This window comes from Symsagittifera roscoffensis, chromosome 5, assembly GCF_963678635.1.
Source record: "Symsagittifera roscoffensis chromosome 5, txSymRosc1.1, whole genome shotgun sequence".
Lineage (NCBI taxonomy): Eukaryota > Metazoa > Xenacoelomorpha > Acoela > Convolutidae > Symsagittifera > Symsagittifera roscoffensis.
Window position 1 is genome coordinate 62,424,782 of NC_087066.1, and position 20,348 is coordinate 62,445,129.

General features: G+C 34.6%; 1 protein-coding gene across 2 annotated transcripts in view; it reads right to left on the reverse strand.

Moving 5' to 3' along the window:
• LOC134846112 (dentin sialophosphoprotein-like) overlaps positions 1-16,508 on the reverse strand; it is a 23,555-nt gene extending 7,047 nt beyond the window's left edge. Inside the window, exon 1 of one of the 2 annotated variants that reach the window (XM_063863330.1) lies at positions 16,423-16,508. Coding sequence is in view for 1 of the 2 variants with exons in the window: in XM_063863329.1 (XP_063719399.1) it covers positions 15,893-15,898 (6 nt within the window). In the remaining variant the exon portion in view is untranslated. Of the gene's footprint in view, positions 1-15,892; positions 15,917-16,422 lie in introns of those variants that run through there. The other variant, XM_063863329.1, reaches the window with a different exon arrangement.
• Between the last annotated feature and the right edge of the window lie 3,840 nt (positions 16,509-20,348).

Sequence of the window (20,348 nt, forward strand, 5' to 3'; positions counted from 1 at the left end):
CTTCCACAGGTTTCAAAAACGACGTTTCGACGAGTTTGCAAAGTTGCTAAGGAACCAAATGCTGTACCAAAAAAGCTATCTCAATCTTGTACTACGGTAGTAACAAAAAATTTTAAAAGTAAATTTTGTCAATAAACTATACAAAGTAAAAAATACTTTACAGAACTGAAAAATTTATTTTTGGAAAAAACTTTGTACAGCAACAATTAAAAACCTACAAAAAATCGTTCTCTGACCCCTTATACATTAGAAAGTATCTGAATATAGGCTAGGGTGGGTTTTCACGTGACTTCTATATATATGTTTGTTTATTTATCCGGGTTGACGTCCATACAAGAAAAATGTCTGTCATACATTTTCATATATGGAGTCTATGAAAAAAGTTAAGCAACGTTTTTTTTTTGTAGTGAACAAATAGTGTTAATTGTTTTTATATGCTATGAAACCCCTATAATTGTCAAAATGAAGGCTATTTTTTTCAAATACTGAATTTCTCTAAGTAGAATTTTTAGCGCCGTATTCAGAAAGTTTAGTTTTTTGCAATCCGATCAACAATTTAGGTATCATAAATAATGACAAGCGGTTTTTATACGTTATAATTGCCTGTTAAACTCTAGAGAAACCTTTCTTAGTTAACGTGCTTCGGGCAAAAACACAAAACTTCAGAATAAAAATCAGAAATTGGTTTCAATTTTTCTAATAGAAAGAATGATTGTCATACAATTTCATGATATGGAAAAATGATCATCAAATAATTTCATAAAAAGAAAAATTTGACTGCATGCAATTTTTGTAATTAAAAATTTTGCAAAACGCAGGTTATTTTGTCCAGGTTGACGGAAAAACACGTATTTTAAAAAATTTTTGCACGGCAAAAATGACTGTTTTGCTATTTTCATACTATTTGTTTTTCTTCTACGGAAACGGTTTTGTTTGCATTCCCTGCCAAATTTTTTTGATTGTGGAGATTCTCTGCAAAAACTATTAGTTTGCCGTATGCCTAGCATTAACACTTAATGTATAAACCTGTCTGATGAAAATTTTTGGTTCCTTAGTGCAAATATATTTTTTTGGAACAAGTTTTGGAAGTTTGCTGATAAATTTAAATTTCAATTAAAAGCGTTTTAGTATGATTATCATTCGACACATACAAATTATTATCCTAGGTATTCATTTTTTTCGAAAAAAAAAACACAAACAAGGAAAAAAACCAACCAAAGGCAAAGTTCGTCCTCGTTTTGAATGGTAGTAACAACAAAAAAGCTAGCATCAAATATTAATTCAAGACGCACACGCAACTGTACCCTAGTTTGATTGCTACTTCCTAGTTTTTTTGTAACCAACTTTTGCCCTTTTTTGGTTGATCCATTCCTTGATCAGTATTTCATATTTGATCAAAATTATGCAGCATTTCTTGAACTACACGCTCCATAACATACCGGAAATCTGGCATTGTCAAGGTTTGTATAAAGTAGGACTCACCTGAAACTTTTAGCATAAAACATTGTACTTACAAGCACAAAGAATGAAACACAAAACTTAAATATTATCAAAACCAAAATTAACAAACAAAAATTGTTTAAAAATCAGTTTTTCTGATAGGAAAAAAAAAACACTTCACAGCGATCAGTTAGTGGTTCAACCCGTCCCATCACAAATTAGGTGCGGCTGAACTTAATTTATGTTTTGCGGGGTTTCAATCGCTGGCTGATTGTTTAATTTCGGTTTTGCTAGAAATTCATTATCCAAATTGAAATGATTATGAATTTTCGATTGAACTTCTGAAAGGTAAAAAGTATATCGTAATTAAAATCCGCAATTAAAAATTTCATTAAATACAAAACCCTCACTCAATAAAAAGATGAACGCTTGTAAGTTTTGAAAGCAAACTGCAAACTCAGGAGAAGATTGCACTTCATTGAAATCCTCAAAGAAAACAAGAATGCATTAACCTCGTTGCATGGTGAAACTATCTGGATTGACAGCTGGATTAGTATAAACCCAGCTAGCCTTAAAAATTGAAAACATCAACTTGCTTGAAATTAATTGCTTAAATTGTCGATCTTTTCTGATAAACTAGCCGAATTTATTGCTTATTGAGCTGTCAACCCAAGTTTTTTTTAACTTGCTTCAAACTTAAAGCATTCGTGCTATTTTAAAGGTTTAAAGTAATGCAATTTTTTGAAGTGCAATATTCCCTTGAGTATGCAGTTCGTTTTTTAAGCTAACAAGCTTTCCATTTTTTTTGAGTTAAAAAACTTTTTTTTCAATGATATTTTTAATTACGGAATTTGTGGTTGCGCATCTAAGTTTATGCCTAAGTTATTGCTTATAACGAAATATAGTCAAGATTTTCTGACAGTTATAACTAAAATCAATAGGTTTTGAAAAAAACTATTATCTATTATCATTGTGACAATTTTAGGTGACTATAATCTTTTATATTTCCTAAAAAATCTAGTCATTTATAAATAGTTCTAAATTTTTTTTGCTAAATTGTTTTCACACCAAATATTATAATTAAAATGGTGTCAATAACGACACCTCTAAACATGAGATGCCTTGTCCAGGGGCGGATTTAGGGGGGGGGGGGGGGCGGACGCCCCCTTCTCAGGGATTCGACCCACTGCCGACCCAAAGGGTCCCCCCCCATTGATACTTTTTAAGAAATCCATTTTTGGCCGACCGACCCTAAGAACTTTCTAAAGGCGCCTTCGGCGCCAATATATACTAATTTTGAGGGGGGAGCGCTCGCCGAAAAAACGCAATTTTTCGGTCAAAATTTTCCAAAAAGTGCCTAAAAACGCCTTTTTTGACCTGTTTTTTCAAAACTTTGCCTGCGGCGCAAACAATTTTGCCAAAATAGGGACAAAACCGTGCTTTGGGAGAGCTCGAAAAATCAATTTGGTCGACCTAAAAAAAAGGTCGTCAAAATTTTTGAAAACTTTTTGAAAATCCGCCCCCCCCCGAGAAAATCCTAGATCCGCCCCTGGCCTTGTCTTATGTTGGCTCATCTTAACGTTAATTCTTACCACAAAACCGCTCATTCCAGTTCTTTTTTTTTGTGGTAAAAACTCGAAATATTTGAGTCATTCAGTGTTTTATTTTAGATAAAAATCTGTTTTCCAAATTTTATACAAGCTCACGTCTATGAAAAACATAAATTAAAAGCAGCTTAGGTATGAGGTCACAAATAAAATAGGCAAATAAAAAAGATTGTAATTGGTTTAAAAAATTGGGAGAAAAAGAACCAAGTATCAATTATAGTTCATTAAAGTTGTATCAAAAACAGATGAATCACTGGTTGTAAAACCATTTAAAAATTGAGTTTTTTTTAAAGCTTGAAACTGTACCCGTGGTTTTAAACGCTTCTTTTTCATGCATTAGTTGATGAGCTACGAAGCGACTCCATACAAGTAAGTCTGATACGTTTTCCGAGTTCTTTTTAGCTAGCGTTGTTCTTGAAGGGCGTCGTTTATTAAATTAAAACTACACTTTGGTTTTTTCGGAAAAAACTTACATTTTGAATTATCAATCAATGAAGTTTTTTTACAAAGCTGTTGCAGTTCTGAGAATAAATTTTTAAAACTTGTTTTCCAGAAGTCTTAAGAGTTTTTTGAGGCTTGATAACAACTAATTGGCCAATCTAGGATAAATAATCCGCACTATGTTTCCATTTTTTGTGAATACGTAGAGTAGGTATTGTTCATTTCACTTCGCTATCCCCCACTGAGGTTCAATGGATAAAAATCTATTATAATGGATTTTTATTGACAGTCTCTATAAAATTCAAAAAAAAACGAATTATAATCGATTAAAAGCGGATTAAAACGTTACTTGTTTGATACAATAAAAAAATGAACACTTTAATTGCAAAATGACAATTAATATTTTTATGCAAGTGTTAGTCACCCAAATTTTCTGGGTTATATACTTATTTACAAAATATTTAAATTAATGGTTCGATTTTCAACATCAAATAAACTTAAATTGTTTCCATGTTGTTTTTCCATAGGTTGCCATAGAAGGATCTTCACGAAAAATCGATAGAAAATTTTCCTTAAATTTAAATTTCATAGTCTTGTTCAAGTTAAACTGCAGCTGTTTATGTTTGAATTTGCATTTTGAATTTAGTTCCAAATAAGAACTGATTTTCTAAAAAAAAAATCAATTTTCGACATAATGGCTGCTGAGTCTTGCTTGAAAGTGTAGTTTTTTAGTTTTTTTTGTTTTGTCAATTATGTTGTTCACGTACTTGATTTTTGTGTATGCCGGTAGTAGTTTATTTTTGATTTTCCATAAATGGCAAGATATTTTCCAATCGAGAAACAAGGAAACCGGAAGTACTTTGTATTCCAGCTTAACATCGGATGAAGAATCGAATTTTCTTCTGCCACAGGAGGTCTTTATTGCTCAACTGAGTTGTTTTCAAGGGATATTTTTAGATTGGATGTCAAACTGCTGAATATTATTGCTGGGTAGTGCAGATGGCTTATAACTAAAGCGTTCAATAGTAGTAATCTTTTTTTTGTCAGTGGTTTTTTATCGATTGTAATGTTTCGATATTGCCAGCCATTTTTCTTAATATATTTTTAACTTCTCCCTGAAACGTAAGAAATTGATCTGGAATGACCCCCAAATACTTAACTTCTGGCGTTTTTTCTATTTTGTTATCATCTAATAATATACTGGACTTTGAATTGTGGTTTCTACCTTGATGTTTTTTGCTATATATTATCAACTCAGTATTCTTTGTGTTGAGTTTTAGAGAACAAATTGTGAAGTACAGAGACAAATTCTGACAAAAATTTTGCAATAGCTGTAGAGCATTGATGATGTCAATATCATTACAAAATAGTAGTGTATCATCTGCATATTGAAACACTTTGCAAGATTCAATTAAATTTTTGTTCAAGTCATTTATGTATAGGTTGAAAATTAGGGGTCCCAAAATTGTACCTTGAGAAACGCTATGGTGAAGTGAGATCAAATTGGATTCAGTATTGTTTACTAAAGTTCTATTGTTATGAAGCTATAAATCATTTCAATTGCCGATTCAGAGAAACCCAAATCATACAATTTGTTCTTTAAATGATCGTGGTTGATAGAATCATCGAAAGCTTTTGATGAATCTAATAAAAATACGGCAACCTATTTATTTTCATCCATTGATTTGCGGAAGAACACAGTGCAATAAAGGATGGCGTTCATCGTTGATTATGAGGTTCTAAAACCAAATTGAGTTTTGCTGAGCAGGTTTTAGGTTTTAAGTTTTCATTGAGTTGTTTTTATAGTGATTTCTCGAACAGTTTAGAGAATGCACCTGTTATAGAGATTGGTCTATAGTTTTCTGCTATTTCTGGATCATCTTTTTTGTATATTGGCGTAACAATCGCTCTTTTGAGTCTAGTTCGAAATAAATTGTACTTAATAAATTAATTTATAAGATATGTAAGGTGTGGATATATTTCATCGCACCCATCTTTTAGAGCCCAAGCTGGAAGATCAGAAAGTCCGGGTGGTTTATTCGGGTTTAATTTTTTATTTCTTTTTTTCATTTAATTTCACTTACAAACCGGAAACAAAATTTTTGTTGCAGTTCCTTTTTGTCCTTGTAATTTTCATGGTCGGATCAATTACTTTTTCATTATTTTTTTCCTCAAAACAACTTCCGAGTCTAGAAAACTTGTAATGCAAAACATTTGCCATTTTGAAGTTGTTTAGTATCGCTCACCAAATGAATGTTTTAATAGTGTGATTTTGTTTACTGATTTTTTCGAGTTTCTTGTGTCACTTATTATATTCCATTTCTGTCGCTCAGTTGTTTGAGATTAAACAAATAAATAAAAAATTTCGATGTGAAACTATCGTCTTTCAAGTTTACCTTTGGTTTGTCATTGCGAATGTAGAATGTTATGAGTGGTGCGCGGTTTATCAGACAGCTCACTATATGTAAATTGTGCGCTTAAACGGCACAGTTTTATCAATTCACTTTGTTTTAGGTATCAAAATTGTAGCTAAATGATCAGTTGTTTTGGTGGAGTGAAATTTAAACCTTTTTTCTTCAGTTCGTTTGATTTTAAATCTGTGATAATCCAGTCACTCAGTGTTTTTGAATGAGTTGACGTCGAATTGTATCCAAGGATTCTTTTTCTTTGGCATTCAAATAGTTAAGATTGTAGCCATCCATGATAACAATATTTAAATTATAGGATTCTGCGAAGTCAACTGTCAACTGACAGAGCAAGTTCATCGACAAACTCTGTTGTGTTGGATTTATTTGGATTATAGGAAATACTTAATAGTTTTGATTTTTCAGTTTTGTTCTTTGATGTTTTAAATTCTACCCAGATGCTGTCATACTTTCGATGAATTTTTTTTGTTTAAACTCCTACAGTTCAGGTGGAGAATTTTTATGTTGTTTTTCTAATCGTTTAGTCTCTTCGATATGTCATTGAATTGTACAATTGGACCTGGATTTGGGTTGATGTTGCCGCAGCATAAAAGAAAATTTGATAATGAAATCAATAATAAGAGAAGTTTTAACATTAGTAAAAATGAAATTACTAATGAAAATGTTTAAGGTAAAGTGCGCTGGAGAGGCAATATAGTGATGTTATTAGTGCGCTTGAGAGGCACCCAACTTGACCTAATGGAACAAAAATTGCAACCCCTTGAAATTTGTTACTTTTTTTGAATTTGTTCAATCCCCAAAAAAAGATTATTTTGTTGCAATCGATGAACATAAGCACAAAGAAGCTAATTAAGAAGTTATTTGTTAATATTGGCTATCTTGAAAACTCCAAAACAAACGTACCAGACTTATACCAAATTCTTCTTAACTAGCTTCAGTGATAGTATATTGGCATATAATTGTATGAGGGGTTTGGAGGCATAGCAAGGTTATTGAAATTTCTGTGTGACCGTTGATAAGGACGGACCAATTTACAGAATTGTTTTGCTTCATTGTTTTGTACATTTTTTGGCCGGGCTAGATTGTTAAAATATTGGCATATGAAAGATTTGACGCAGTTGCATAGAAAAGGGACACCGTGCTCGTCATTTAAGTGAATATTGTCCTGGTAGAGAAAGCTCCAGTTGTTGTTGCTTTTTATCATTGTAATCAGTTTCAGCACTTGATAACCAGATTTATGCTACTGCCCCTATATGAATGTGTTATCGTGTCGGTGGCATGTCACGGAGCCGAATACCTGGATAGCCGAAAAAAAAATTGGTTCCCGAATAGCCGAAAAAAAATTTCGTTCCCGGATAGCCGAAAAAAAATCGTTCCCGGATAGCCGGAAAAAGTCAAATCACGCATAGCCTTAAAACAATTGTTCATATTACTCAATTAGATTTTTAGAAAAGGCTATCCGGGAACAAAAAAATTCGTTCCCGGATAGCCGAAAAAAATTAAATCACGCATAGCCTTAAAATAAATGTTCATATTACTCAATTAGATTATTATTACGTCCAATATTACAATTATGGATTATTATGTCGAATATTAAACAAGTTATAACAAAGCAGAAACAACTGAAACACCAGACCAAAAATCCTTTATATTACAATTTCTTTTTTGAAAAGACAGTTTGAGTGCGGTTATTTGGCCATTCACTCTTCTTAGTTTCTTGGATTGTCTCGGTGGGTCTTGACCCGATTTGAACATTTTTATTGCTTCTTTCGCAAAAAATTCTTCAGTTTTCAATTGCTTAATTGTGAGCCAAATCGAACATTTTCTTCCTAATTTTTTGTTCCACCGACTATTCCAGCCCTCACAGCAATTAGTCGTTCGGAAGTTTGGTTCTCTATCAAAAGCATTCCAGAATTTGATCGGAAAAAAATCCAGCCAAATCTTTTCAAAATATTCTGTAAATTTTTGCAATTCTGGATAACGAGTTTTCAAACCTAAAAACTTGGGCAAGTTCACAAAAGTTCGATAACAATTTCAAACTAATGCTACTGGCAAAAACGCGAGGGCGAAAATTTTTCTCATTTGCTTTTTGAACATTTGATTGAATCTGTAGGCAGTTATGAGGCCAAGTGAACGTAACTTTTTGATAAGTGCTTGTTTAAAATTAAAATAGCAGCCAATATGGCGACTTTTTGGAAAAACTTCTGCCACAGCTGCTTTAAATCCACTTTCGTAATCAGACAAAATATTATCTGGTGTGAAAACTTTGTCTATTTTTTCCATTTTTTTAAAAGATTATTAAGCATAACTTTGTAATGGTCGCTTGTCTTCCCAGTAAGAAGAGCAAACACTAATGGAATCTTGCGATTTTCAAAGTCACCAAAAATTGGAAAGTATGGGTCTGGCGCAGTCTTGAATGTACCGTCAAACAAAATAGTCTCACAGGAAGCTAGCCGCTCCATAAATTTTTTCGTCGAATATATTGTCACGCCATTTTTCGTATCATTTGTAAGCAAGAATTGTTTTCCCGAAGAACTTTTCGCCCATTCTGGTGGAATTTGTACAGCCTAAATGCTGTGTGGAATTGCCGGTAAAAGTTGTTTTTGAGCTCGAGAAAGAGATGATCGCAAACTATTGAATGGAACTATTATCTCGTGATTGTATTTTTCGATTGTTTTTTCGTACGCCGTTTTCATTTATTGCGCAGGATTTTTTTTCATTTCTTCAATTAATTTGTCTTTGAATTTCTTTTCTTTTAGTTGCTGATCGGCTGGCTCATAGGAATGATTCGGATACGGTGGCAAAATAATTCGGGTCAAATCTGACTTTAAGGTTACACGGGTTTTGCAAGGTTTTTCTGAACAAATAAAGTAAATGTTTTTATTAGTTGATTTATTTTTCCGGAAAAGAAAGCCGTCGACTACTTAGTTTTGAGGGTTAGGATGTGAGCTAGGTTGAAAATAAAAATTAATATTAGTTATATTGGAAACATTATGATTAGAATTAAAGGTTTTTTTCAGAAATACTGCTCATTATTTTTAATATTATTTGAGCGTTACCGATATCAGTTTGCTTAATGAGTTGATCTGATTTCGTTATCTTGTCTGGTTTAATTTCATGACTTTGTTCTAATTCACTTTAAGTAAATGCTTAACAAACAAAATTACAAAAAATTATGCGTTAAAAAGTAGTCGCACATTTGTAGTCAATTTATTGAATGAGATTAATAGTATCAACCAATCAAATCTCTTTAATTTCTTTGCAGTTTTTGTGGCTACTGGTCTGCAAAAACTGAATGATTTTTATTGGCCAATCAAATTTTGTGACGAATTGCTTTAATTACTATAGCTCAAACCGGAGATATTTAGTTTTTTCGGCTAGCCGGGAATGCGGTTCTGCAGGTACGCACCATCGTGTCGTTGGGCGTGGTTTCTGTTCTGATTCTAGCTGTGATACTAGAACCCAAATCTAAGTTTTTGGTCTCTTCGGGAATTTTGAAGGGCTCAAACTCACGTATAACTGGGGTCCTGGTACTGATGCTTTGGGTGCTTGACTCCTGAATCTATCCTGAAGTTCCACTCGCACTTCCCCCTGTTTGATTAATGATGTTGATAATCTTTCTATAGTCCTCCTTCTGGTTGTACAGATCTGCAAAACTTTGTATATAGTATTTTTATAAGTTTGTCAAACTCCTCAAATGCTAATTTATAGCTAGACATAATAGAGTTGTTTTTGGCTAGAAGTAATCAAGAAGTTTTTTTTTTCAGAAATATCGGATAATTATAAGAGTTAGCTTTCAATATGGTCTTTTCGTTTTTACTAGATAATAGGGCAAAAATTTGACAGAGTTAGAAGGTTAGAAGGTAAGTAATCAGCTGTAATGAGAATGAGTGTAGACCAAATAAATTTTCGAGATTTGTTTATTTTGGATGTGTCAAATAATTATATTAATTTGCTTCAATATGAATTTTCTATTTTATTCGGTAATATGGAAGAAAACTTGAGTTTAATTTTTATTTTCAAAATTTTGATGTTCAAGAAGTTTTTTTTTGTAGAATTTTCAAAGATTTGAGTTGAATTACTTGAGATTTAGGATGTTTTGCTTATTTTATAAATGTTTCTCGTATCAGGAAAAAAATGGCCTAAGCTGGCGTCTCTTAATATTAGAAAGTTTTCATTAAGGTTAAGTCAATATAATTTATTATAATAGATTGTTATTGATTATAAGCAACTGGCTTTTGAATTTTTTTCACTAATTCTAGTTCATTTGTAACCCATTATAAATCAATTAGAATCCATTGTGATTCAACAAACGTCACCACTTCCGTTTGTTTTGTTTTTTGTTTGTTCTTTGTTATTTTTTTTTTCATTTTTTCTCAATTCATTTTTTTAAAGTTTTTTTAAAAAAAACTTCAAAAAAACCTTAAAAATGCCTAAACATGATAATATACAAATCTCTTAACTTTAACTAGGTAGTTTCGTCGCCTCTGTAGGGCACAGGCTGCCTTCTAGCCGATGTAACTTCGACCGAAAAATTAATATTGACATAAGGCCATAAATTGTATAAATTGTTAGAATTATACTGGGTAAGACTCATATTAAAAATACTTTTTACTTTATTTTTTTTCTGCATCAGCTAAAGTCTCCTTTTACTGGGATGGTTCCAGGATAGGATCGGACCTGCTTTTCAGCTTCTCTTAAGTTTTATCTTACTTTAAATGGTCTAGGTTGGCAGTTAGTATGGTAAATGGTTTTCAAGAACAAAGAAAATTTTGTGAAATCACTGGATTTGAGTTTTCCTTTTTTTAGAAGGAATGAATAATGCAAGCTAAAAAACTCTTTTAAATATCTTTTTGTTTCCTAAAACCATTTACCATTTTTACTGCCCATCCCGATCAAGATGTGTTCAACTGCATATCAAATTGTAGAGCCGAGTTTTAGTTTTTACAATCTGTGATCACAAACTGTAATTATAATTGCAATAGTTTTGACCACGAAAACTGTTAATATTCATTTATTATCGATGGAACCTCACTGCGGGATTCTTCTTGATCTAAATTTCGCACTGATAATGTGTAAAAGAAAAAGATTCATAAATTGATATTGTAAAAAAAACGTTCATTCCTACTAATTGATCAATTTAACCGAAAAACTATTTCAGATACTTTTCAGGGATCTAAGAATTATAAAGCCTTGCCAAAATGCATTACATTTTGTCCCGGCTTCAAGATTCTTTGTTCCCTGCAACGTATCTGAAGTAGTTTTTCGTTTAAATGATCTCGATTACATTGAACAATCTGATCCCTGCTATCTTTTACTTGATTTCGGAAGCTCATAATCCTTAGGTCTTCATTTGCACAATGGCTTAGTGAATTGCGCCAATTCTTTTCCTGACTGTTTTTCAATCAAAGGAACCTTTGAATTGTCTCACCAAAAAATTTATGTTTTAACACTAGTCTGGGCACAAAAATGATAACAAAAAAACCAGTCAGGATTGATGCTAAGTGTGTGGTGCAAAGAAACGTTGTAAAACCTTTGCTTCAAATTTAACTTCACTAAGTTCAATTTTTATAGTTTTGTTAATTGAATGTTCCTTTAGTTTTATAAGACTTGGAGCACTCATCTAAAGGAAAAAAAGTAGTCGGGTGTGCTTTCATATATCTTGTTCACGCAAAAAAGGTATTACAGACATCAATTGAGGTAGAGCTATGTATCATAATAAAACCTTTTGAATCTTAAAAATTTTTCAAGAGAAATATAAAAAATTTTCTCAGTGACAAGAAGCTAATTTTGAAAAATAAGTAATGAGAATGTAGAAATAATAGTTTTGGAAACCTAATTTTGACCTCAAATTGAAAAACGAGTAAACAGAGAGTAAAACAATGAAAAAACAGTTCTGGAAACCTCAGTTAGTCTGATTCTAATCATACAGTTTAATTTCAGTTCATGAATGTGATTTAAGTTGGCCGAAGCGAAAATCAAAGTTTTCTTCAAAGCTTTAAACATCTTTTGACAAGCAATTGCTATTGATTGTGTGTGAAATTTTTCGTCTGGTGTACCAAAGATCGAAACGTTTCCCAAATTCTGGATGATTTCTTTCATAAATGATTTGTGCTTTTCTTGCCAATACTTTGTTGTTACGACTTTTATAAGTGGCTTTTAGAAATTATTGTTTTCGTGAGCTCAAATTTGAAACATTTTTACCTGTGATCAATTTTCGTGAAAACAATGATGGTTTGAAGATTGCCAGCTTGGCTTTTTTATGATTCGATTTTAACGGATAAAATGAAATTTAATCCGTCTTAGAAACTGATCCAATTTGAATTGAGGCTTGATATTTTGTCTATACATTAATTTGTTATATGCAAAATGTATCATTTTGAACTTAATAGCATGTGGGAGAATATTTTTCACAAACATTTTGGAATTTCAATCCATAAGAGCTCGCTCAAACCACTGTCGGAGCATTCAAAGTATCGCCCTGATACGAGCAAACTTGCTGTTCAGACTTGCTGAATGTTTATGATTTGGTTGGTTTTTTTATTGAGTCAATTTTTGACTTGATAACTAAGCATTTTCGACGGAAGTTTTATTATATCATCTGAGAAATACTGTTGAGCTCAAACAATTACTTGTAGTTGTTCTTGGTTGGGTTACGGTGGTTTGAAAAACTGCTAATTTGGTCGAGTTGTGATATTTAACGCGTGACATCATGCGTTCTTATAACACACGTAAGTGGCGAGTTATTGCGTTCCAAATTGCAATGAGGCGAGCAATTTAGCCCTCTCAAAACAATAAGAGACGCCTAACACGACCGTTGTATCTTACAAAGCAGTTGAGGGACAAAAAGAAGAAAAAAATGTATATATATATATTTTGTCATTTATTCAACCAAAAAACCTTTTAATTGACCATACAGTGGAGTCGGAACATTCAGAGCCATGCCCTGTTAGGTATACAAACAGTCTTGGTAATTTCATAATAAGCGGTTGACGATTTTTAATGAGGTACGAATTACACATTCTCAAAAAATTCTGGTTTCCAAAAATTTCATCAACCACTGTTGAAGCAGAAGTTTTGCAACTTCCAGTAGTTACTTCGTAATTATTTTTGTCTTGTTTTTTATTCCAGCAACAAAAATTCATTCTCAACCTAAGTCGGCAAAAAATGAAGCATAGAAGTTTTGTAATAATAAAAAGTTTCGCAAAACTAGAATAAAGTATGACAAGCTTTTTCTCCGATTTATTCGGATAGCCTTTATTTCCCTTTGTTGCTACTCACCGATAACAAAGTTCAAATTGGGTGTCGAAGGATTCACCCGCATTTTTGTAGTTGAAGATACTTTCACTCAGTCCAACTGGTAGGCAAAACACAAACACTTAGTATAATTTCTTCAGCATACTATTTACTAACGAGAATTGAGATTGACCAATTGTCTGGCATGGAAATCCATTGAGTTATCAGTTCTCTCCCTAGTGTATTACTTCATAAATTATCTAAATTATAGTGACATATCACTGATTCAATTATGACATAGCTATCTTTGCGAATACAAACCGGGGTATCAGCTGCGAACTCTCAAGATAGGTTACAAATCTTTATCTTTTCTTATCATTAAAATTTGAGACAGAGCTCAAACTCGCAGTTCCACCGAGTTTTTAAGAGGATTGAGACATAAGGGGATAAACGCAAAAAACTGCCACCTCACCTCCATTTTGAATACTGCAAAAAAACTGATTCATTTCTTTGTAAAAACTCGTTTCTACCCTAATTTCCTAATCCTATCAACTAGAGAAAATATTCAAAGCAGTGGGATGGGACTGTAATCTAGGGCAAAGTTTATCCAATCAAGGCAACATATTTGAACTTTTGGTTGTCGCCCGGGCAGAGATAATTCAAAAAAACTGTTTAATATTCGTCGAGCGGAATTTTTCTGAAAATTTTGCGTTTTGAACTCAAATTTGGTAAAAAACGGAATTTCTTTTTCAACAATGAACAATTTTTCACTTACAAACATAAAAAATATTTAATAGGAAGTTTTGGAGGCATACTGTGACTTTATCATCAGTGTTAGCTGTGGTTTTATTATTTCATTTTGAAAATTAAACGTTTTTTTTCTGTGTAGATCGACCAAATAAAAAGTTTTTTGATTAAACTGATACAAATAACACAAATTTAGCTAATACTTATACAAATACAAATACAAAAGCAAATTCCAGTCGTTACTTCGTAACTTTTTTGTGTTTTTTTCCTGTTACAGCAATACAAATTCATTCTCTAACTAAGTGTGCAAAAAGTGAAGCATAAAAATTTTGTAACAATAAAAATTGTCGCAAAACTAGAAAAAATGTAACAACCATTTTCTCCGCTTTATTTCACCGAGTTCTTAAGAGGATTGAGACATAAGAGGATGGGCACAAAAAACTGCCACCTCGCCTCCATTTTGAATACTGCAGAAAAACTGATTCATTTCTTTGTAAAAACTCGTTTCTACCCTTATTTCCTAATCCTATCAACTAGAGAAAATATTCAAAGCAGTGGGATGGGACTGTAATCTAGGGCAAAGTTTATCCAATCAAGGCAACGTATTTGAAATTTTGGTTGTTGCCCGGGCAGAGATAATTCAAAAAAGCTGTTTAATATTCGTCGAGCGGAATTTTCCTAAAACTTTTGCGTTTTGAACTCAAATTTACTAAAAAACGGAATTTCTTTTTCAACAATGAACAATTTTTCACTTACAAACATAAAAAAATATTTAACAGGAAGTTTTGGAGGCATACTGTGACTTTATCATCATTGTTAGCTGTGGTTTTATTATTTCATTTTGAAAATTAAACGTTTTTTTTCTGTGTAGATCGACCAAATAAAAAGTTTTTTGATTAAACTGATAGAAATAACACAAATTTAGCTAATAATTATAAAAATACAAATACAAAAGCAAATTCCAGTCGTTACTTCAAAGTTTTTTGTGTTGTTTTCCTGTTACAGCAATACAAACTCATTCTCTACCTAAGTGTGCAAAAAGTGAAGCATAGAAATTTTGTAAGGAAAATTGTCGCAAAACTAGAAAAAAGTGTAACAACCGTTTTCTCCGCTTCATTCTGATAACCTTCATTTCCATTTTTTACTACTCGCCAGCGGAAAAGCTTGCGATAAAAAAGTTTCAATTGGGTGTCGAGTGGGTTACTCGCATTTTTATAATCGAAGGTATTTCCATTCCGTCCAACTGGCACGCAAAATTTAAACGCTTAGAATATTTTCATCAGAATACTATTTTGTAACGAGAACTGAGATCCACCAACTGTCTGGCATGGAAATCCATCGGACTATCAGCTCTCTCCCTGGTCTATTAATTTAAAATTTTATCTAAACTATTGTGGGATATCACTGAATCAAATCAATTAAGATTTTTTGTCTTTGCGAAAACTAACAGGGGTGTTAGTTGCCAACTCTTAAGATAGTTTACAAATCTTTATCTTTTCATCTCTTCAAAATTTGAGACAGAGTTCGAGCTTGCAGTTCCACCAAGCTCTACCATATTTTGAGACTTAAGGGAATAAACATAAAAAAACCGCTACCTCGCCTCGAACTTTGTACTGCAAAAATTTTAATTCATTGTTTTTGTAAAAACCTGTTTCTACCGTAATTTCTGTGTCCTATCAATTAAAGCGGTGGGATTGAACTATATTCTAGGGCAAAGTTTATCCAACCAAGACAACATGTTTTAAACTTTTCGTTGTCGCCCGGGAAAAGATACTTCAAAAAAGCTATTTAATTTTCGTCAAGCGGAGTTTTTGTATTTTTGCATTTCAGACCCAAATTTTGTAAGAAAAATGGATTTCTTTTTCAACGATGAAGGATTTTTGACTTCCAAACATAAAAAATAAGCAAAATTATAACAAAAGGCAAAGGCCAACTTATATGACCTTGGTTTGAACTTGAAAGAAGAAAAAGTATACATACAAATTATATATTAACCTGCATGGCTGAAGCGGAATTGAAAAGTAATGAAATAAACGAAGAAATCTTGAAATGTATCCTGTTTATAGCCCCAAGTTTAAATTTGTTTGCTTCTGACTTTCTTTCAATCCACTGAACTAAGCTTAAAACTCCCGAGGGAATGAAAGTAAATAAACGGCAAGCACAAGTCCATAGTTTAGGGTACTCGCTCATGGCGCAATGAACAAAAGGCAGAACATTATATCAGCCAATCAGAAGCAGTGATAAATATGTCACAAATCAGTGAAATTTTTGGATTTTAGACTCAAGATTAGTGAAAAATGGATTTCTTTTTCAACGATGAACGATTTTTCACTTACAATTCATTGTCATCAGACTTTATCATCTCATTTCGAAAAAAAAAACACTTTCTTTGCGTAGATTGACCAACTTTTTTTGATATAACTCATACAAATAACACGATAGAAAATTTTTGTAGTTTTAACTTTTGGAAGTTACGGAAGCGTATGTTAAGTATTTATAAAAAACTCAAGAGGGTACCTACTTACCCGGGTCGAGATTGAGTCTTTATTACCAGTCGGTCGTGATCAAATTTTGATTTTTCCAGATATTGCAGGCCAAAGCAGTGTATCCGCGACCGATGCGACCGGAAATTAACCGCGACCACCAGTGCGATCAAAGGAAATCAAGTGCGACCAGCAGCGCGACTGAAGGAAATTGACCGCGAACAGGGCGACCAAAAAAATTACCGCGACCAGTGTTTGCAATTTATGTTTCCTGACTCGAGCCATCTATGACCCAATTCATCCATATTTCAATTATGTTTGACTAGGAAAAACAATCCGTGGTCCGAAGAGTTCAGAGCAGTTTTTCATCAGAAAGAAATTTAGACCGAGAAGAAACGTCTCAATTGAGTTCGATTGGGAAAATCTTTCAACTGCTTTCGATTGAGGGTATTTTTAGAACGAATAGATTTCAACTGACGAATACCTTACAGAACTACCAAAGAGGTTTTAGGTTCAAGCTAAGTACTAAATGTTTGTCGTTTATTGGTTTGATCAAACTATTTTTTGTCTGCTTATGACTTTGTCGCAGCTAGTTTTGCGACCATTGCGCGACTTATTTTTTGACCCCGTTGCAACTAATTTTTTCGCCCATGAGGTGTAACATTCGCCCAAATATCACACAGCGACGGAGCGTAGAAAAAGTACCTATTAACGACTGGCAGGCGTCAGTTACCTTAATTCTACTCGTTTTTCACCGTCTCGACCTTGCCAGTTGATTTTCTGGTCTGTCTAGGGCAAAGCAAAAAGTTACCATTTTTAGGCCATCAGTCAAACGACTTTTGATCAGCTTTCGTTTACATGCGAACACAACCACATAGCTGAGTCTCGGATCCTCAGACTACGTGATTGTCATTAAAAACACGGCTCAAACAACCTATTTTATTATGTTTTTGTGTGACAGTTCTATATTAAATCCATTGGAGATGGATTGACCCTTTCCCTTTCCTAGCTACTCATGCTCTGAAATATTAAATAATAACGGTGTTAATTAAGATCTATGACATTATAGCAGCTATACAGTCAGTCTATACAGTCCCTTCACATAGACAGTCTCTGGGGGACCAAGCCTCCGCTCCCGTAATATTCTTGAGATAACACTCTTATCTCTTATTCTTCGTGTCCCGGGAGGGTTCCGTGGTATATTTCTTCCCCCACTGAAGCCTCCTTCTCCACAAATTTCCGTCGCTAAGGTTCTTATCGTGTGTTATTGCCACGATAAGAGGCTTCGTATTTTTCGTCTCAGATACGACTGTTCTTCACAATTTCTGTCGTTGTTCTGTCTTTCGTCTTTTTTATTCAAAATGGCCGTCTTTTTTCTATTTCTCAGAAATGTTCATTCTTCAATCGAAATTTTAAAAATAAAAATTCTAGAACATTCTGACCCTCCTTCGCAACACTTTTTTGTTCATAAGGCCTTTAGTCGTTCTTTTTTACGTCGCCGGAAGGTTGTGCTGTGTCTGTGTCATCTGGCAGAATGGCACATACTCCCCGGACAAGTCTCCATCAATGTCCCTATTGATCGCATAACACCGGGTTATCGTCAAGTAGTTATCCAGTTTTCTGTAATCAATCTTACAAATTGCATAAGAAAATGAAATTTATCTACTCCACCTCAACTCACTACGTGTTCACAAATGGCATCGTACTACATCTCACTGCCTTTCAACATTTTCACAAAATTTGCACCATGAGGAGTGTCCCAGATAAAATTTCTTTTCTGACTACTTACGTCGTCTTGCCATAAAACTTCTTTTTGCTCTTTTGTGATTAAAAAGTGGGACGTGGCACGGCCACGCACCCGTTAAAATTAACTTAACATTACTCACCAAGTATAATCAGTCATTTATGCGGTCCTTTCAATATTAAAACTAAGAAACTCTGTGGCTAGGAAAGTTCTTGAGTTACCCACCCTTCCAGAGCGAGTTTACTCAAACTTACCATGTCGCCACACAGTGAAGTTATGTCTTACACAGGTTAAAAACTTCAGTCGTGAATAAATAGGTAAATATACTCACCTAGGTTCCTCATATACATACATAAATAGCCATAACTAAAATCAACAATTTCAACAATTTTAACAATTGCAACATTATAGTTTGGTCTGACCAAACTAGATCAAAACAAAAAGTTTCACAAGTTCAATAATCAAAACTTGGTTGATTTGTTCAAGTTTTTACACACAAAGACAATCAAGTTTTCTCTCCTTCTCTTCTCTTCTTTGGTCATCTTCATTCCATCACTTCTCCATCTTGATCTTCGCTGTCTTCCAACACTTTCTCCAGCATGTCCATGGAGTTGCTGGCCGTGCCCCAACTCTCCTGTTCCAACAGCCTCGGTTTGCAGCAAGGTAGCAAGTCCACATTCACCTTCTGCTCCCGGTTCCTGCAAAAGCTGTTGTGAAGACATAGGCTCACGTTTCGTTCTAGGTCAGCTCTTAAGACCTCTTTCTTCTCCTCTTCAGTAACACAAGGCGTTCCAGCTACCCGCTTCACCGCTGTGGTGACCGCGTTTCTGTGCGTCAGGAATGCTCGTTTATAGGCTCCTGGTCCTATATCTAGCTGGAAAGATTGATAGGCTTCCGTGTTCCTTGACATGTGACGCTTCGCGCGTTCATACATCCATGATGTCATCACTGCACGGAACCAAGGCATCAATCTTTGCCTTGACCATATTCTTTCAATGACTTTAGGTATCCTCAGAACCTTGCAGGTGGTTCTGAAAAGATCCAATTCACGACTCATCTTCACGTTGCTCAGCTGCTCAGGAGTCGGCACGGCCGTCTCCTGCTGACTTGTGTCTGCGTTAGCCTCCAGCCATCTCACTGCTAGCATGGCGCTAACCACCACGATTGACACTTGTTGATTCTGATCGGGCAACCCCGTGGAGTAAAACTCCTCCACGTCCCATACTAGCATCAGATTCCCGCGTTTGGGGTACCACAACGTCTGCGCCAAGCAGTGGCAAGGATACTCCCCATGGGTCCTCACTATGTTCCTTCGGGTCCGATACCCTGAGGCTCCCAGCAACGGTTCCACTTCCATCAGGATTCTATGTAAATCGTCTTTCTCTTCTATGGTGGGGAATTCAGTGGGTAACGCTCCACTCGCTTTCTGTTTCTGGAACTCACTCACGTTACCTTCGTTCAGTCTCATGAACTCTTCACCCACAACGTCTTGCAACTCGCCTTCAGATCTTTTCGGGACTGCCCGAAAGATCTTTGCCAACAAGTCATATGACCTTTCTGACATTCTGGCCAACCTCACGCACTTTGGCCAAGAGAAAAGTTGGTCAACCAACACTTGTTGCGTCCTAGCATCCATCACTACCATGTGCGTAGGATACTTGCTATTACAATATGGCGCGGAGCTTGAACCCACCATATATTTTGAACCAGTAGGTCTGTGATAGGCTTCACTATCCTTCAGATTCATTTCGTTTTCTAGAGCTTCTCGCCAGCCTCCAATCTTCTGCTCTGTCTGTAATGCTCCAGGGAATATTTCCACGCTGAGGGACGTCACTAGCTCATGGGCACGCTCCAGGCGCTCGAGTGATTCTATCGAACTCGTCATGCTACAAAATCCCAAAGCTGTGATCAGGTTCACGTCCGTAACCCCATGGCAGTCTGCAACCAACTCTATGGCACTCTTATCTGACATGCTCAATCTTCCGTACAATCGTGCCAGTTGTCGATGCTGCTCGCTCAGCGTAATCAGGCAGTGTCCCAAGTTGCAAACATGCCCTTCCATCCTACTTTGTTGAGCCAAGCATGTGCCTTGCTTCAACCAATCGCTCGATGGACTTTCCTCAGGCAGCTCCGTGGATGGATTGATCTTCCGCTTCGTCGACTTCATGGCCAGCAGATGGTGTATCATGGCCAGATCATGTAAACTCGCATCATCATCTAGGTT